This window comes from Diachasmimorpha longicaudata, chromosome 7 (assembly GCF_034640455.1).
Source record: "Diachasmimorpha longicaudata isolate KC_UGA_2023 chromosome 7, iyDiaLong2, whole genome shotgun sequence".
NCBI classification, from domain to species: Eukaryota; Metazoa; Arthropoda; class Insecta; order Hymenoptera; family Braconidae; genus Diachasmimorpha; species Diachasmimorpha longicaudata.
The window spans coordinates 2,476,083-2,495,483 of NC_087231.1; the positions used below are offsets into that span (position 1 = coordinate 2,476,083).

Below are 19,401 nucleotides of genomic sequence, written 5' to 3' on the forward strand. Positions count from 1 at the left end.
ATTTGGGAGTTATTTGAAGGGTACGTGGAGATCATATGGATGGTTTATTCATTCCGCCTCCCAATTCCCTTGTGTACGTTCAGCTGCTCGCACTATCAAAAAATCGTGAGAAAACATTACAGGGCTCTTGCTCAGCTCGTTGGTGACATACAATAAAAATTCGGGCATAGGTAATCATATACATAAGGGCCAATCTACAAAATTGAGGTGACAGAGTCCTCCTGTCTGATCGGAAATTCAGTTCAGGTTCCGATGAAAGTGGTATCAAACCAGAGCTGATGATGGATGAAAAAGTGATCAAATAATTATATCAGGTTCTGACCAATTATTTTTTCGGTTTTTTTCGTCCGAATTTGATCAGAAAAAAATGATCAGAATTTGATGAAAGCATTTGATCCACTTGGGATGATGCTTGGTAGGTCCGAATGTATTTAGAATGTACATATTCACTTCTGATGTGAACGATTGACCCATGAATCAATTCCACATCAGATTCCAATAAAATTAGAGTCAGACGATGGCAGTAAAGCAAAAAAGGTATTGGCTGCGTATATTTCACAACGTCTCTCCCCTACATGCGTTACTGCAATCAAATATTATCAATGCACATATTTATAAAGAACATTTTTTGTATTTTAAACATTTTCATAGAACTATTTTATCGTAATAAGTAAACTCCTGATGTCTAAATACATTTTCCATGAATATCAATTTGAACAGAAAGAATGAAAAATTAATTAAATTGGATAGAAGCTGTGATACAATGTCATACTACTCGTTGCGGCGACAATTCCAAAATATCTCCTTTGAAAAATGTAGTCATAATACTTACAAAATATCTGATTCTGAATGAAGGCAGGGGAGGCACGATCAAATTTGGATTAGGATAATTTCAGGCGTGATTAGGGATTATTTAATTAGGAATGTCACTGTAATGTCATGTACGTCCGTAGTTGTTACCAATTACAAGTTTTTTCATTGATTATTTTTCCCACCCAAATTTCAGCCAATAGAATTGCACCAGTTGTTGATATTTTGTATAGCCTACCTCGAATATCAGCGATTATTTTTCCCATCCAAATCTTGGCCAATAGGATTGCACCATTCGACGTTATTTTGTATAGTCAACACGGTATTTCAGCGGATATTCTTGGAAATTTCACTGGAAATTTTGCATGTTGATATATATAAAAAAAAAACAAATGTTGAAGTAACCCTCAATTGTATCTGACAGATTAAATGGCAATTCGTTGAAAATTATGTCTCATGGTGCAATTCTATCGGCCAAGATTTGGATGCAAAAAATAATCCCCCGAATACCACTCGAACTTCGAAATTATCTGATATTTCCCTCAAGGTTCCCTGCAAACAAATAAGCTCGTCAAGTTTTCCAGAAAAATCACTCGCGCTTCGCGCTCGTGATTTTTAAACTGGAAAACTTGACACGTTCATTTGTTTGCAACGAACCTATCGGGAAATATCCGATAATTTCGGAGCTCTTGTGGTATTACATGCGATAATTTTTTGAATATTTTGGTAAACAAACGACACTTAACCAAATAAACCTCTTTTCATGTCATGGCACAATTCTCTTGGCCGAAATTTGGATAGGAAAAATAATCCCCTGAATACCACTCGAGCTTCAAAATTATAGAATATTTCCCTCTAGGTTCCCTGCATACAAATGAAGTCGTCAAGTTTTTCAGGAAAAATCACTCGTGCTTCGCACTCGTGATTTTTTAGCCTGAAAAACTTGACTCCTTCATTTGTTTGCAACGAATCTATCGGGAAATATTCGATAATTTTGAACCACTTGTGGTATTATATGTGATAATTTTCACGTATCATTTTCCAAGTGTGTGAAACTCTCCCAGGGATAATTTTAGAATTTTTTTTGTACGTAAATCAATTTTATTGACTCTAATTTTTGAGATATTGATATTGACGTCTCTACAAACCTCGTTTGCGCCAATATCCAGTTATTTTTTGTACTTCCTTGGCAATTTAATTCATACCATCAGTGTCATTCCTCTCATTAAACATTCAGAATGTTTATCAATATTACCGTAGTGTACATACATCTGCATCAATCAAGCGAGTCTTCTTCATCCAGACGACCACAAATATTGAATACATGAATCACATTACCATACACTGATAGAAAAAATGCTTTTATTGAGATGTTGTATTTTTCTTAAAACATGTTTCAATCACTAGAACTAATTTGCGATACATAAAATCTTACGGGGCAAATCTTTTCGGAGCTTGCAATTTTTTTCCTCTATAGTAATTGTATGTTATCTGAACGATTTCGCAAAATTATAAAAAAACGATAGATGGGCTGGATTTGGAAAATCTAATTCATCCTTTTTCAGTTTTTTCCAAGGCGATTTTCTCTTTATTTTTTTCTATTGAATTGATAAAATTTTGGAAAAATCTGTGACAAGTAACTGAGTACATTTTATACACTGCATTCCTACTCATTCCTAATCAGTCTTGATTAAATCATGGAATAAATTCCGTGTACTGAGTTAATTTTAGAGAATTCTACCAGAAAATCTGAATAGTGTACGATAATCTCATAAAGTACGTAAACAACTTGGACTTACATTTTATGTATTCTGCGCACGAGCGTTAGTGAACGACTGTACAAGCGGGACGACATGAGATTATAAAATAATGTAACAATGGAAGTGAGTGAAGAAATAAATTGAATAAGTGGATCCAGAATAGAAATAGCGAAAAGCGGGAGAACATGAATCAGTGTTTTACTTACATTTCCTCGGTTCATCATATGCAACTTGATAAGATAAAAGCAGTGCTGGAACCATTTTAGAAGATGATACACAATTCGCAAGATTTATTTTGTTACATATGTTTAGTTACACTACCCGAATCGAATACCCTCATTTAGGATCAGAAATTGATTTGACCGTAGTGACGTTTCATCTTATCAAGTCGGTTTTCATCAGAAATCGATCAGGTTTTGATCCAGTAAATTCGCTCAAACATACATATTGACAGTAGCACGCTCCCTGCTTTTACTCAGAAGTCAGATGTTTCGAAAGTATTATGATCAAAATCTGATCATATTCATCTGACTACACTTTTTAAAGGATATATTTTGGAATTGTCACGACAACGAATAACATCACATTGCAGCACAGTTTCTATTCAATTTAATTAAGTTTTCACTCTCTCTTTCTGTTCAAATTGATATTTAGGGAAAATTTATTAAGACATAAGGAGGTGACTTATAATGATAAAATTGCTTTAGGAAAAGGTTTAAAATACAAAAAAGATTTTTTAAAAATATGTGCATTGCTAATATTTGAGCGCAGTACCACAAGTAGTGGATAGATTCTGTAAAATGTACGCAGTCAATACCTTTTTTCTAAAAGAAAAATACAGGGTCTGATTCTAATTTTATTGGAATCTGATGTGGGACTGATTCAGAGATCAATCGTTCGCATCAGAAGTCGATGTGTACATTCTGAATACATTCGGGTCTACCAAGGATCATCTGATCTGGATCAAATGATCTCATCAAATTCGGATCAACTTAATCGAATTAAATACTGACGAAAAACGTTGGTACACAATTGGTCAGAACCTGATCCAATTATTTGATCACTTTTTCATCCATCGTTAGCTCTGGTTTAACACGACTTTGATCTGAACTTAAGAAAAAATCTCAAAAATCCGCCCTGAACTCCCTGAATGTTATTATCTGGAGACTTTAACCCCAACTTTACGACTTAACGATCTTATTTTGAATAAAATAAATCGTGTGGTGTCAGATGGTGTGATATTAGCGATCGTTTACTAACCCACCCCAATATCTCGCGATACCCCAGACTAATTTTCTACCCCCACTTCCCTGAAGCTAACTTATAACTAACTCCCCAGGCTCTCTTAGTTAACTGGAGTTCTTGTCCCCGTGAAAATTTTCCCGACAGTCCGTCAAGAGTTTTCCAATTATCGTTTCACTTGTAGCACTCGCTCTGACTAAACAGACAACAGCACCATCCCAACTGCGAATCGATGATGGAATGAAGATTGGATCAAACTTGATTGACAATGGACCAAGGTGGATCGAGGCTGGATTCTGAAGGTTGAACCAGACTTGGATGAAGCTCGAAAACTCACCAAGTGTCCACGCCTCTATTATCCAGCCTCGATTGAGGCTTGGTGGACAATCCTCGATCAACCCTTCCAATCGCCCGATTAATCCCCAATAATGAGTTATCATTGATAACTCCTCGAAGTATTTTAGTGGAATATAATTGAGTACATTGAGGCACGTAATTTATGAACTTGATAATTATATGAGCTGAATGAAAGATTTACGTCTGAGTTTGAATCAGTCTTGGATTCGACAATGAAATCCAGCGTCATTCTATTCTGGGGTCTCCAGCCTGGGCAACCAAGACTGTTTCAAGATTGCATTGACATTAGAAGGAGCATATATGGCTCAGGTTGGATCGATACAGGATTCAACAATGGAATCAAGATTGCTTCCACGCTGGGTCTCCCAGGCTTGATCACCCTTTTTGCCACCCTCAGGATTGACATTTCTCCCCTGCCATACAATTTTAATAATTATTACCCTAATGAAAAAATCACAAACTAACGAGGAGCTAAATTCTGATTGGTCAGCTGTCTTACATTTTTGGAAGAGGACCGTTACCGCTGCCACTGATCAACGGTGTCAGCCAACGCTTGAAAGAGAAAAAAAATCAAGGGTACATTCATCGATAAGGGAATGAGTGGATCCTCACAGCGCCACCGCGTCAAATCGGATATAATCAATGGTTGGGACAATAGGGCCGAGAGGTTAAGCGTGTTTGCCCTTCAGTCGAAGTCCCATTCATGGGACAATACGACCCACGGGCTTTTCACATCGTCTATTCTACAGCAGCTGGTGTCCTTTTCTATCGGAATGAAGAAAATACCATGTCGTCCTCTCAGTTACCTTTTCAAGAAAAAAAAATTTGAGGAAGAAGTTGCCGGGTTCTTCTCATTGTACAGAATCTTGATGGGGAGACCTATTCAGTGGACCACGAGGTCATAGTGAAGCCGGGGCACGAGTCACACTCCACAAGGCTAATCGTACGATGAGATTATATGTTGCATATTTTTGTTCGAGGGGTGGGCGGCCTTAAATAAATGATGCAATACACTTTAGAAACTACTTTCTAGATTTTAGAAATGTTTCGTGTTAAGCTGTGTTTTTGGTAGGATGATAGATACTAATTGTGGATTTGGGGGTTGGTTTTGAGGACAAATGAAAATTTTGGTGGTCTTTAAAGGATGTAACAATGGAATGTGAAGGGGGTATTTTGAGTAGATAATTGAGAATAAAGGAATTGAATCAGTTCGATTTTCAATGCTTTCTCCAAAATTAATAGTGAAAGGGAATTTTTTATGGCCATTCAAATCAATTGAAATAGAAATATAAATGTTCATGGGATTTTAGGTCTTGTACCTCCAAATTTTGATATTTTCAAGTCACCAAATCATTGGTATTTTGTATACCTGATTTAAGTGTATGGAAACTGGACTATTCTACATCAAATATTCAATGAAAATTATAAAAATATTTGTGTAATGCATCTGCGAGGATCGTTTTTAATTAGGTTTGTAGGAATGGAAGATTCTAGTCCTGGATTTTCAGTAAATTTTCTAGTCTCTTATTTAGAAAGAAGGAAAAAGATGTAATGTAATGTAGATGTGATGTAATTTTCTGGGGACATCCAAATGTAACAAAAGTTTTAATAATTGTGGTGGCTCTGAATATAACAATTCTTGAATGTTTAATAATTTTGATTGAACTCCCGCATAATTATGAGGCTCAGCAATTCAGAAATTCGAATTGTTTCATATTGCAATACCACACGATTCTTCAATTTTCGCAGCCAAATTTTATCTGTATCAAACATGAAGAAAACACAAAAGTACCTCAATGATTATTGATTAATCATTCAATTTTATTGTATCCCCACATAATAATAGATTATTCAACAAGGGTAGTAAAACTTTTTGGAAGAGTATGAATGTTCTAATCGCACACTGACAAAAAAAATATAATAAAACGGACGGATTATTTATTGATTCATATACTCAGTGTTTTTCAATAGTGCTAACAGAATAAGTCCTTGACGAAATGAAATATCCGGGGACTTTTAATGGATTGCCGGATTAAAGTGTATAGTTCAATCGTTGACTCTGAATGAGGGTTCCAAACAGAAACCTCATAATTTGGTCACATGGGGGTTCACATCTATTGTATATTCCTTTAGATTTCCTCAATATTTTACATTACATTTAAATTGTTAGTTGAATGTATCGCATTCCTTCGATCTAAAAAATTATTATAGGTGACATCAACGCAATCGCCTGCAATAACATATTTTCAATGGAATAATTACTCATTTTCAAACGAATATGTCATTATCTACGCTCTTTAGGGCACCTCCTGGTAAAATAAAGATTTAAAATATTGACACAATGGAATTCGATTTTCATAGGAAGGAACATATGTCCAACAAAATATATCTCGTTCAGTCTACGATATTTTCCTCTCAGTGTATAGATTAAATTATCTTGTATATAGATGCAAGACGGCCAGACAGTCATTTCTTTTGCATCATGAAATTGTGTCATGGTTCACTTTTTCGTTACGTATTTAATCATTTATTTCTCATTACGTGATTATCATAAGTTTATTTTTCTTACTCAGAGGAGAAGTTCATTAAGCTATAATTATAAATTCTCATTACCATGTTTATTATACATATCAAAGACAGAATTATTTGAGACCAATGAACTTATCCAATGACGTTTTCCCACATTTTTCCGTAAAGATGAGATGTTCCTAAAAAACCTCATACACACACACTTCGAAATACACTGGCGCCACAGCGGCCACAAGTGCTTGCGGCGTTGTTGTCGGTTTTGCCTTTACTTTTCCACTAATCGATCATCAAATAATCTATTATCACTATTAAATATAAATTATACATGAGGTGACATCTCTTTTAGTTATAGATTTAACTCAGTCAACAAGATATTTTTGTCATTATATTTGCAGGCGATTAAAATTGCCTTCCACTAGAGAAGATGGCGCACTTCGCACGCATCTCGGTCGATCTTGTGGCTTGAATGGCAATTATAATTAAAGCTAAAAAAAATGAAAGGCATATCCTCAGCTAATAATCGATTATCTACTCCACTAATCAATTTCCTCTTTCATTAAAAAACATATTGCAAAGTGTTTTCGTTTGAAAATAACATATCGGATATGCCTGTGGTGTTTTCAATGAGAAAATAATGTTTTTTTTTGCATACAACGAGTAGTTATTCAATACAATTCTTGATTTAGTGTAATTAATTCAAATAATAATTCAAATGGAAAATTCGTCGTGGTCAGGGTTTTTCCGCATACGAAAGTTAATAAAAATTCAACTAATTTCAATCATTTCAACGTTTAAAAATTCTATTTTTTCCAAATGATATTTAAATTTCATTTCTTTAGGCCTGTTAATTTAGAGAGAGTTAAAGTTTTACATTAGTGTCAAAGACAGAATCAAATACACTGGAAAAAATAACTAAATGTAACTTAACAAGTTAATGACTAAACTCGAGTGTCTTTCCTGGTCAAAGTTTATTATAAATATTGTATGTACTAACGTTTATTAAATTAAAACCATCTTTGAAAAAATAATAACACCCGTTGCGTTTTTCGAAGGTTCCGGGATCGACTCCCGGTTTGGACTTTCGATTTTTTCAGTAAACATTACTTCTAAAATGATATAAGTTCAATGCCGGTTCCCTGTCTACCTAATGTAAAATCCTATCCAATAATTTCCTGTAACGTCACAAGATATGCAACGCTATACACATTTTTCGTATTGCATGTCGATCTTCTTAATAGAAGTGAAGATCAAGCCAAATGGCCCATAAAGTAACGGTCAGACGGCTATTGCCGTATGTGCTTAGTCTTCCGGTTGTTCCTTCCATACTGCCCTAAACTTGGAAGATGCTCGAGAGAGTGGGGATTTTTTTCGGAAAAGCCTGGACACAAAAAAAAATGCATTCCACTTCAAAGTAGAGTGGTGATCACTATTTTCCTCGGATAGAACGCGCGCCCAAAATATGGTCTATTCTTCCTCAACAGGTGAGGCCCGAGTGGGTCCAGTTGTGTTGTCGTTATTGTTATTGACAACTTTCGATGTACAAATCACAGTCCATTTAGCCTATTCATTCTATAAGTGAACATTCATGGATGAATTCTATGAATCTCAATGCACCTCCATAAATAACCCTCAACAAGAAGTCACTTAATATTTGTTGTGACAGACAGTTTACACATTAGTTGATTTTCATCTGCCAGTCAGTTGTAAACAGACAGAAATAAATTTTTTTTATATATGTGTTTCTACTAATTTGTTGAGCTTAATGAGATCTTGCGTAGAAAAAATAATATTGTCCAGTTGAATTGGACCCTCACTATATAAAAAATGTGCATATACATGTTCAACAAAAACATCCACCATTAATTGAAAAATAATGAAAAAATTTGGATGAACGCAAAAGAACTACAGTGGGTTCAATTCAAAATACTCAGAGGTTGGACTGATCTAATTCTTCAAATTGCAAAACCAAGAAATCCCGACTCGAAAAATAAATACGGATCACTTCAGGTCCAGATAATATGAATTTGTTTTATCCAATAAATTAATAATAACTTGAAGAATTCGTTCATTATTGATTTATAGCGATGTGTATACCATTACGGACTATTTCAATGTTTCACAAACGCGAATTAAAAAAGAAAAAAAAGGTTCCTGCGGGCGTCGAACTGATAGGTTTTGTTGCACTTGATCACCTATTCACTGGCTATCCCAGTTTGATGTTCCTTAATTTTCCAAGATCGCTAATGTTCCGTGTGTCTTAGTCTGCTACGCTGCAATTGTTGAGTACGCTCAATCGTATGGGCAATATAAACCGATGGGTGCTCATTCTCATAGTTTGAAAAAATTAGTGTTTCTTTTGCTTCATTGAAGTTGATTCATTGACAGTCTAATTGATAATAATTCATAATCAATTATTTGAACAATTATTATTATGAATAAAAATTCAATAATTAATATTATATTGAGAAATGTAATGATAATAATTTTTATCATTACTAAAAAAACATCCAATAATAATGATTGGATTATTATCATTAGTATTAGTATGAGTTTTGCCTTGACATCCGGCACATTGGCCTTACAAAGTTTCTAGACGGGATATTTCTGACCTTACTGTTATTTTTTCAATTAATGTTTCAACAGGAATTGGAACAAAAGGAACCAAATAATCAGTTGATCACGTATGTACGGCCCTGCCGTTGCGCGCGCCGCTCGTGGATGTACACGCATGCGCAGTGTGATCAGCTGATTATTACGATCCTGTTGTTTCAAACAGTGTTAAAAAACTAATGAAAAAATATCAGTAGGTTGAGAAAAATTACTTAGACTTAAAATTTAAATAATCAAGTCAGTCCACGTTTAACCATTATTATCTTTTCGATAGCATTAGACAAATTAAGCCAGTTTAGTTTTTTGGCTAGTTTTCAATTTCAAGTTGTCAACTTTTTCACTAGTTATTATTTAATTAAGGATAGTGCAGTTGAACGTATGCATTCGCATTTTTCATCTTAGGTGCCTCAATAAACATGATTGTTTATTTACTGGCCTAATAGATATTGTATATGAACTGAAACTCGTTACAACTATTGCTATTGATAATTTTTTTTAAGAATCTGATCTATCAATCGTATAAATATGTTTCAAACAGATATACCGATCTACACCCGATTTATAACTGACAAACCTTGTAAATTGGTTTTCAATTTTCAATAAAAAAATAGAGATTAGAGATAACTAAAAAATTAAACGAAACTCTTGTTATCATTCTGGACATTAGAAGTGCCCACAAAACGTTGTAGGATCGTGACGAAGTTGCTTACAATTCGCTTAGGATTGGTAAAAGTATCATCCGAGGATTTCTCTAAAGTCCATGAAAGTTTCGTCATCTCTCACCTTCACTCGTAAATGAAAAGAAACTCTCATACAAATCAGAGGACCATACATATTGGCAAATAACATTTTGAATTGTAGAGGCGAGATAACTTGGGTTGATTTTGCATGGGATCCTGTGAAAGACTCCCCACCGATTCGTGAAAGATATTTCTCATCATTTTCCATTGGGAGTGAGACTGAGTTATAACGTCTCGCGCTTTGCTCGGCCAGTTTTACATACAATCAGTCGATTTATTACAACTTCGGACGTAATGAATTTAATTTCATATTTCACGGGCCTTAAGTGGCCACCACAAGACCAGTCAAAGAGCATTGGTCATTCAGATTGTCATTGTGGTCATTCAACTAAAGTTTTACAGTTTAAAAAAAGTGGGAAATTGTTTTTATTGGATGTACTATTTCCGCCCGAGGGCAGAAAGTATCCACTTTCCTTCCGCTCAACAACACGTACGAACTTTCCATGCAAGGGGGTTGAAAAGATATTCTCTTCTGTTAAAACATCAATTCTTGGCTGAAATCAATTTTTTTCTCGGCGCACAATAGACAAATGCGTTAAATTATATAAAGTAACGCACGTTAAGTATCCGAGGAAGTTGTTAAGCTTTTTCGGTAAATATCGTAAAATTCACTGACCATAGCAGTATTCTTGTAATGACCTTTTTTATTGTTCTTGAAAAAACTACAACGTCGTCATCAAAATTCTTCTCTCTCCGATTATACGATCTATTCATGATTGCGCGAATAATCGTCATTGAATGGTTCTGTAACAGAAACTAGAATTTGATTTATGCAATAGAAACAATAGAACAATCGTGCTATTTTTCCATTTTTTAATTTTGTTTGGAAACGATGCAAAATGGACTGAAACGTCAAAATACGAACTTTGACGTAAAATTGACGTAGAAATGTCAAAGTACGAACATTGTTTCCCTGGTGGTAAACTTTTAGAAAAGTAGAACATTAACACATGATAATGATTTGCAAAAAATGGGAAAATTTTTCAAATGTTAAGTATTAATGACCACTGACTATTTATTAAATTTCAGTCCAATCGATAATATCGTTAAAAAAAAACCGCCTTTTTTCTATATCGCTTTTGATAAATATCTCGAAAACTATAAGCCCGATTTCATTTTTTAAAAATCCTTGCGTTGATATCGCATGTCATAAACAACCAAAATATAAATACCGGGTCATTCAAAATTTGCGAAATATTTTCTCGTTTGATCGCTACAAAAAACTTCTGGTGTGCTCACTTTCGGAAAAAATCGATATATCAACTTGATACTTGCCATGAAGTTTCTGTCGGGATTGACCTCAGAGTTGATATCAATGAGGCACACATCTACACTAAATGTCAACCCAATGGGTTCCCCACTCCCCGACATATAGCGATTTCCAAAAAATTGTTCTCGACGAATATCTCATGATTGCCCGGACCAATTTCACTTTTTGAAACTCAAAGTATTCGCCACGATAATAACTATCTCGTCCCATCGAACTTCGATCATCTCCCCCATGCACAAATGAGGATTATTATGCTTTCTTCTTTTTTTGCGAAATTGCATGTTTCATTTAGTCATAGAATTTTTCATCTTAATGTCACGTCATTACAACATAGTAATAATACGATAAAATTCATCTAGGTTCCTTCACACACTGACGTTGTAGGTAATGAAAGAGCTGATCGTTTAGCCAGAGAAGTTAGTAGTCGCATCAGTGATGAAACAATGCAGTATACAATTTATATTGACAGACTTTTGCCAAGAATTTAAGGTAGAATTGTTCGATATAACTTGGAAACAGGCTACAGGCGTTGGGCAGACCAAGGCAATTGATTATAACACATAACATATAATATATAATATATATTATGATATATATATTTAATTTTAAAAAATTGAGTTTCTATTCTTGTCTCTGTTGAATTTTCCATCACTACATGTAATCAAGAGTATGAAATTGTTTTTAAATCAAAATTTAAAAGGCATTTTATTCAATGAAATTACCCATCCAAAAAACAAGGCATATTTCATAAAATATATATTTTATGCATTAAATTAAAAATTCAATAAAATGTACGATAACTATAAATATTCAATTATAAAATTAAATTGAATTAAATAGATATACAAATTATTATATATAAGTAAAATAAATTTCATTGAACGATAAGTTCATTACTGTAGAATACATATATATTATATACCGACATTTAATTCCTTTGAAAAAGATATGATATGATAAAACGTCACGTGAATTTTTCAATTAAGGAGTATTTGTGTCGCACCCTAGACTATACACTGGTGAAAAAAAAAATCAATAAAAAAATTGTAAATCAACGAATCGTTCTTATATGACAATATTTGTGAGAGCTTCTGTCATGAGAAATTATCACCTTCGAAAAATTACACCAATTTATTCACAATTGTTGAAAGTTGAATGAAATGTCCCAGAGAATTTATGGTGAAACACGGCAAGAAAGAGAATGAACAAAAAGTAACGAACAACTGCGTGTTCACTATGTAATGAATTCACTGAAGTGGCCATAGGGTGAAGAGAAGCGAGGGAAATGGACAGGCGAGGGTCAAATAATCTGGTTAGTCGCGGATTCCCGCATCGACGCGGACGATTGGCCATGCCAGCAGAATTGAAGTATGGAAATGAAGGGCACTCGTTGGACACCGACACTCCCATCCCCTTCACACTATCTCCGACATTGTGCATATAGTTTACCTCCCTTCAATCTCCCTCTTGCTTTTATAACACACAGATGTTTCACCTCTCGCTTGGCCACAGTCCGACCGACCAATGTACGAGTTCTCGACAATTAACTAACGAGAGATTGACACAACTTATCAAATGATATATACGCTATGGATCCTCCGTCTACGCCAATTTGAAATCATATTTCATGTTCATACATGAACTGGATATGATTTCAAATATTCAGGGGGTATTTCAACGGCGATATCAATGAAATGAAGCACTGGAATCAAAACATTGGGAAAAAATTATGTCTGCGACTATATGAGTTATTAAACTTTTTTTTTTTCAATTTTTATCGCGGTGCAATTTTACTGAAATTTCAGAGTATCTGACGCGCATTAAAAATACGGATTTTCTTGCAAAAATCCGGCGAATTGTGAATTGCTCTTCCATTCTTTCACTTCCATTTCTAAAAAGTTATTTAGTTGCAAATCCAACTAGTTTTTCTTACTACATTGTTGAACATTTTTCTCATCAGTTTCAATCAATAGATAAATATTTAAACATGGAGATGTCATTATATCTCTCCGAATGAATTAGGATACTAGAGGGGTTAGGCGTATACCCCACGGCAGTCAACGGAATTTCGGTGGATATGATTTCAGAGGGGTTATAACATAATTGTATTGTTCTCGCCGGAGCGGGGAGATCACCGTGAAATTAATGCCGTTGAAATCAGTGTCCTGACAGTTTTTAAGCCCCAACAATGCTCGAAATCAAGGCCGTGAATGTAGAGTTTTTAATTTTCAATTTTTCATAAAGCCAAAACATTGCAAGAACATTGCTCGGAAAAAACTCGGGATTTCTCGGAAAATTTTCTCAAATGATTGAGGTCTTATAGATATTCTTAGAAAATCTTCAGTTTTCTAGTGCATTCAAGAATATTACTCTAGAAAAGCTTGGGATTTCCCGAGAAATTTTATGAAATGATCGAATTTTCCCCAAAATCCAAAGGAACTCGAACTAGACTTGTGCTAATTTCCCTTCAATATCGTAACAAATGAAAAAATTTTCTTCAATTTTTTGAAAAAATCAAGTATCACTCTTCGAACTCCCTTAGAAGCTCTGAAAGCTGTCGAGCATCATTTTTTCTTTTTTGTCCCAAAAAACTCAAAATTACCGGGAAAAATCTAAAAAGTGCACTACAGTAAACGCTTCAACTTTCTACACAAAGTATTTTTTTTATTGCGCCCTACAATGACTCGTAAGTCATTTGATGATATAATTCCATAATTCGCGAATCAATGAAAAGCGAATACATTCACGGTTTCGATGTAAAGGATTATATTGTAAAAAAATTGAGTCATCCGTTTTACCATGCGATCCATTTAGCCCTACCCTTCCCCTTTTCTCAGTGATAACAGCTGCCGACGAAAAAAACTCGATGACAGCAATAACCAGCTTGCGATGATTTTGTAAGTAGTCGATAATACAAATAAAGAATGAGGTTGTAACTGAAGATATTAACTGAGCTGACGACCGATTCCAAACCGGTGTGTTATTGGTTGTCGTGTATCTCGGTCAATCGCGTAAGTCAACAGTTCAATCTCGGCAAATCCGCCCACAGTTGTAGGCGAACGTCAACATACTCCCCCTTTACATTACGCGCATTCCTCGGGATTCACAATTTCCAACGGTTTAACACCCTCAGAACGCTTTGATTAATTATCGTTTGAGGATAGGATAATACGCCTACATAGGCCACTAGTAGATTACGTCACTAGATCTGAAAAGTATTATTGGACCGCGGATCATGACTCGATATATTCAAAAGGTATTTTGTGGAAATTCAGCTCAGGTTCAGATCAAAGTTGTATCCAATCAGACGTGACGATGGATCGAAAAGTGATCACATAAATGGATCAGGTTCTGACTAATTGTGGAAGGGCGTTTGTGTTCAAATTTGATCAGAAAAAATTCATTCGAATTTGATGGAATCATTTGATGTAGTTCGGATGATGCTTGATAGGTCCGAATCTATGCAGAATCCACATCCACTTCTAATATGAACGATTGATCCATAAATTAATCGCACATTAGATTCCAATAGAATTAGAGTCAGATGATCACATCAATAAAGGAAAAAAGGTATTGGCTGCGTACATTTCACAAAGTCTATCCCCTACTTGTGGTACTGCTATCAAATATTATCAATACACATATTTATAAAGAACATCTTTTTGTATTTTAAGCATTTTCATAGAACAATTTTATTGTAATAAGGCAACTCCTTATATCTACACACATTTTCTATGAATATCAATTGAAACCGAAAGAAAGAGTGAAAAATTAATTAAATTGAATAGAAACTGTGCTGCAATATGATATTATTCGTTGCCAGAACAATTCCAAAATATATCCTTTAAAAAGTGTAGTCGGGTGAGTGTCATCAGATTTAGATCATAGTACTTTCAGAATATGTGACTTCTGGGTAAAGGCAGGGGAGCATGACCAAATTGGGATCAGAATAATTTCAGGCTGTCTGACCACAGCCTGAGATCATATCCAATCCCTCAGATTCTGATCAGGATCTTCTCAGTGCTGCGGTCATTATGTTTAATCAAATTAAGTGGACCAAACCTGATCCATCTGATGATCAGTTGGAACCTGACCACAGTCGGATCAATTTCTGGTCCTAACTCAGCCTACCTGATCCGAATTAAGGCGCAGGCTTATTTAAATTATTTCAATTTAAATGATTTAATTACAAGCTTTTAGATATTTACATCTCTTCGATGTATTAGTAAACAACAGCGTCTGCAAATTATGTCGTAGTTCATGAACCATTCGAACAATTCAATCTCGTTTAGTTAACTATTAAAATTTTGAAGGCCCCAAATTCATGCATACATATACGCTATCCTGCCTCTATTTGTTAAATTGCACAAAAAACATTTTCAAGTGACATCTCATTTTACGCCGTCTCTTCTAAAATCGCCTTTGATACAGAAAACTTTTTCATTGAAAAAACCTTGAATGATCCGACAAACAAAAATGCACCGGAGAGCCAGAAAAATCATGCATAAGTACACAGGGGACTCGTTATGGATTAGAGTGGAGCGAGTGATAATGAAACATAAAAAAAAAATAATAAAGAAAGAGGAGAGAAGTTAGAACGAGGCGGCGCGGACGACCCCGATCCCCGCGGTCTGGCTAACAATGCGAAATAGAGAGTTAGCTGGGCCGCAAATGCCACCGAAGGGTTTGGCCAATGCGGTAAAGAGAGAAAGAAGGGGAGGGGAAAAGTCGAGTTTTACAGATAACCACAGCCCCCAAACGGGTCTCTCTGTTCTGTCACGCGCTACCACCCTCGGTCAGCCATTGGCGTCGACGTGGTATTTCTGGCCGACTGAATTTACCCTCATCTGCTACATTTCCATAACGACAAAGTGATAGGTCTTGATCAAAATCTGCAACTCGGTTTGATACTTCATTGATACACGAATGCTCGATAATAGAAATTGCAAAAATTCGATTGATAACAAATAAAATTTTCAGTTGATAAATCAGTCACGAAGTGGTAAAACGATATAAGTCACTTGTGACTGTTGCTCAATTTTCGATAAATAACTCGGAATCTAGGGGAGATTCGCAAATTTTTATCGGAATCTTTTTTGTGAAGACATTCGTGTGCTACAATAAATGTGATGGAAAAAATTTTGCTATCTCTGTTAGATTCGGAGATATTAGCCAAAAACTGAACTGAGAAATGAGTCAAGTTATTTTGTTTCAATAAGGGTTCGGTATGACGAGTCAAGACTTGATAAATTATGGAAATTTTTATGTGAGATCATTTACCGGAAATTATGTGTACAGGGAACGTTTTGGTAGTTCCCTCCGATTTTAACGAAATCCGTATATTTAATAGAGGACTGAAAATTAACGGACACGAAAGTGCCTGTTTGAATAAATTCTTTGCAGCGGAAATGAACTTCACAGGGAAAGATGAATAGAAAAATTGAAACCATCCCCCTCTCCTCCCCACACATTTGGGAGATTTGGGGAGTAAACTACCCCTGAAAAAAGTCATTTTCCGGATAAAAAAAGAATAAATCTTACTGAGAATTTTATACAACAAATGATGAGAAGGCACGACATGTTTTTGGATTTTCGCAATCTGAGCGTAAAAAATGGAGTCGTTACAAATTCTAGAGAAGGGAATTACTCGATTCCAGAAATGAGGGATTAAACAATGAATACTGTCCTGAAGTAAAAGGATATGTGGCAAAAATATTTGTTCGAAGCCGTCACTGCATAAAAAAATTATCAACAGAGTAAAAAGTGATTACCAGCGAGGTGCTCATTTAATAGAAACGATTTGGTGTTGGTGAACAAATATAGTATAACATGGAGTTTGTGAGATCGACCAGCATTGATACAAGCTTGGTGAGGTGCATTTGAGAGAATGAGAGAGAGGGATAGAGGATTGCTCGGACATTGGACACTACTGTCATCGAAACAGAGACCCTCCAGTATCCAGCAAGGGAGATAGATAGATGGATGGATAGATAGAGGGCGAGAGTATTGTCTACAACTGGCATCTAACACGGGGGCCGAATCGCATTGTGTTGTGTGGATCTCTCTACGCCATTTCCATAGCTACTGTACAGTTTCTCGTTTGCAGTGGTTGGGATTCCAGAATCACGTCCTCCCAACCCCGTTAGATGAACAAGACAGAGACAACGAGGGAGAGAGACCTATCGTTTGAGTGATGTGTATACCATATAATTCAGTATAGTTAAGTCACGCTGCCAATATCGCGGAGACTCTCCATGTTGACTAGTTTTTTCAATTGTTTATCTACCAAAAGTGTTGGACGCTGTATAATCTGATTCGTAGAAGATATGGGCTGGGGATACAGTAAATAATTATTTGAATTGGACGCATGTAGATGTTCACGGGCAGTTCAGATCGATGATCTTTAGATTTAAAGACAACAGCTGTTGGAGGCGCTGGGGAGCTCCGAAGAATGTGTTGACTTGTTTTACACTTTACAAGTTTGGTCGATTGTGGAATTGCAACAATAACCCGAGCTTGGATATCAAGCTTTATTCGGGAATGAACATCAAGTTCTATTCACGCACAGTCATTGAGCTTCATTTGGGTCAAGTCTGGTTGATTGTTAAAGGTTAACACTAGCCTAAGTTTGGATATCAAGTTTTGCACCGAGAATCACGTTAAATTATTCCATCTATAGATTATACGTTCCTGAGTTTTAGATAATTGCCGAGAGAGGGTTACGGGCCCTGAGAATCTCACCGAATTATTCCGTCTATAGATACGTTCCTGACCTGTAGATAATAGTTCGACGGGCGGCCGCTATGTTTCGATTATGACCGCCTTTTTCGATTAATCGAAATTCAAGCAGAGACACCGAACTTGATTTGGGTCTTGTTTGCTTTATTGTGAAATTGTAACATTAGCCCAAGCTTGTATATCAAGTTTTATTGGACAATGAAGGCCAAGCTCTATTCAAGCATAAATATCGGGCTTAATCCGAGCTTGAACCTGAGACTTTGGATTAGCTTCTGTTTCAGTAATACTTTTATTGCTGCTTCAATCGATTTGATTTTCGACTAACGGCTGACATGAGAAACTTGAACAGAAATGAGAAAGTGGTTGGACGAAACTAGGAATAACCTGGAGCTACTAAGTTCAGGTCTTGATCACTTCAACCTTGGAATGATCTAGCTATCGTATATTGTCTAACTGAATGAATTTTGCTAACTTACCAGTTGTGAAGAGGACGATTGCTTTCAGGCAACTGTATTCAGCGGAATCCACATGAAGTGCTTTAAGTTTTTCCACTTGTTCTTGGAAAATCCTTATGTGATCCATAAAAGCAACAACTCGATCAGCTGCCATTGGTGATGCATGAAGACCAGCAGCAGCAAGTAATGGTGCAACATGTAGGGGCATTGAGCATTGACTTGCATTCAAGACAAATAATTCACTCCAGACTAACCTGAGTAATGCCACTTGATCAGTGACTGTGAGATCAGGAAAAAAAGGTATACCTCTTGCCCACTCTACTGCTGAAAACAGTAGTCTTGCTGCTAATTCGCATATGTTGTCAATACCCATTATATTATTTGGTTGCATACACTGTCCATATCTCGTTGTTGGATATGGTTCAGCTCGTAGCAGAAGACTTATATAAGAAGACAGATATGAGTGGCCATTTAAACTAGCACAGGCAACGGCATCACCATTGGCCAGGGTAAATTGTCCTGGTAGACCTGGCATCGAGGGCTGTGAAGGTGGTACCCTACCCCTCTGTACCGCTGTAACAAAAATACCAAACAACTTGTTAAACAAGGATAATCCTGACTGATTTTGAGTAAAAAAATATAAAAAATCAAGGAACCAGTTGATCAATCAGCCAGACTATCTTCAAAATGTCATAGTGATATACTCGTCCTTAAATCAATATTTGTCGATTATCATTGTCCCTCAGTTCAACAAACTCAGACCAAGAGGTAATAAGCCACTATTAGGATAGCTCATTGTTGGTTAAAGGCAAAAGAGACTCGTGAGGTCA

At 35.7% G+C, this 19,401-nt stretch overlaps 1 protein-coding gene across 2 annotated transcripts in view; it reads right to left on the minus strand.

Annotated features, from left to right (window-relative positions):
• Positions 1–19,401, minus strand: part of LOC135164715 (COUP transcription factor 2) — an 84,755-nt gene that overhangs the window by 16,797 nt on the left and 48,557 nt on the right. For both annotated transcript variants that reach the window (XM_064125335.1, XM_064125336.1), the window contains exon 3: positions 18,593–19,144. In XM_064125335.1, the coding sequence (XP_063981405.1) occupies positions 18,593–19,144 (552 nt within the window). The remainder of the gene's footprint in view (positions 1–18,592; positions 19,145–19,401) is intronic.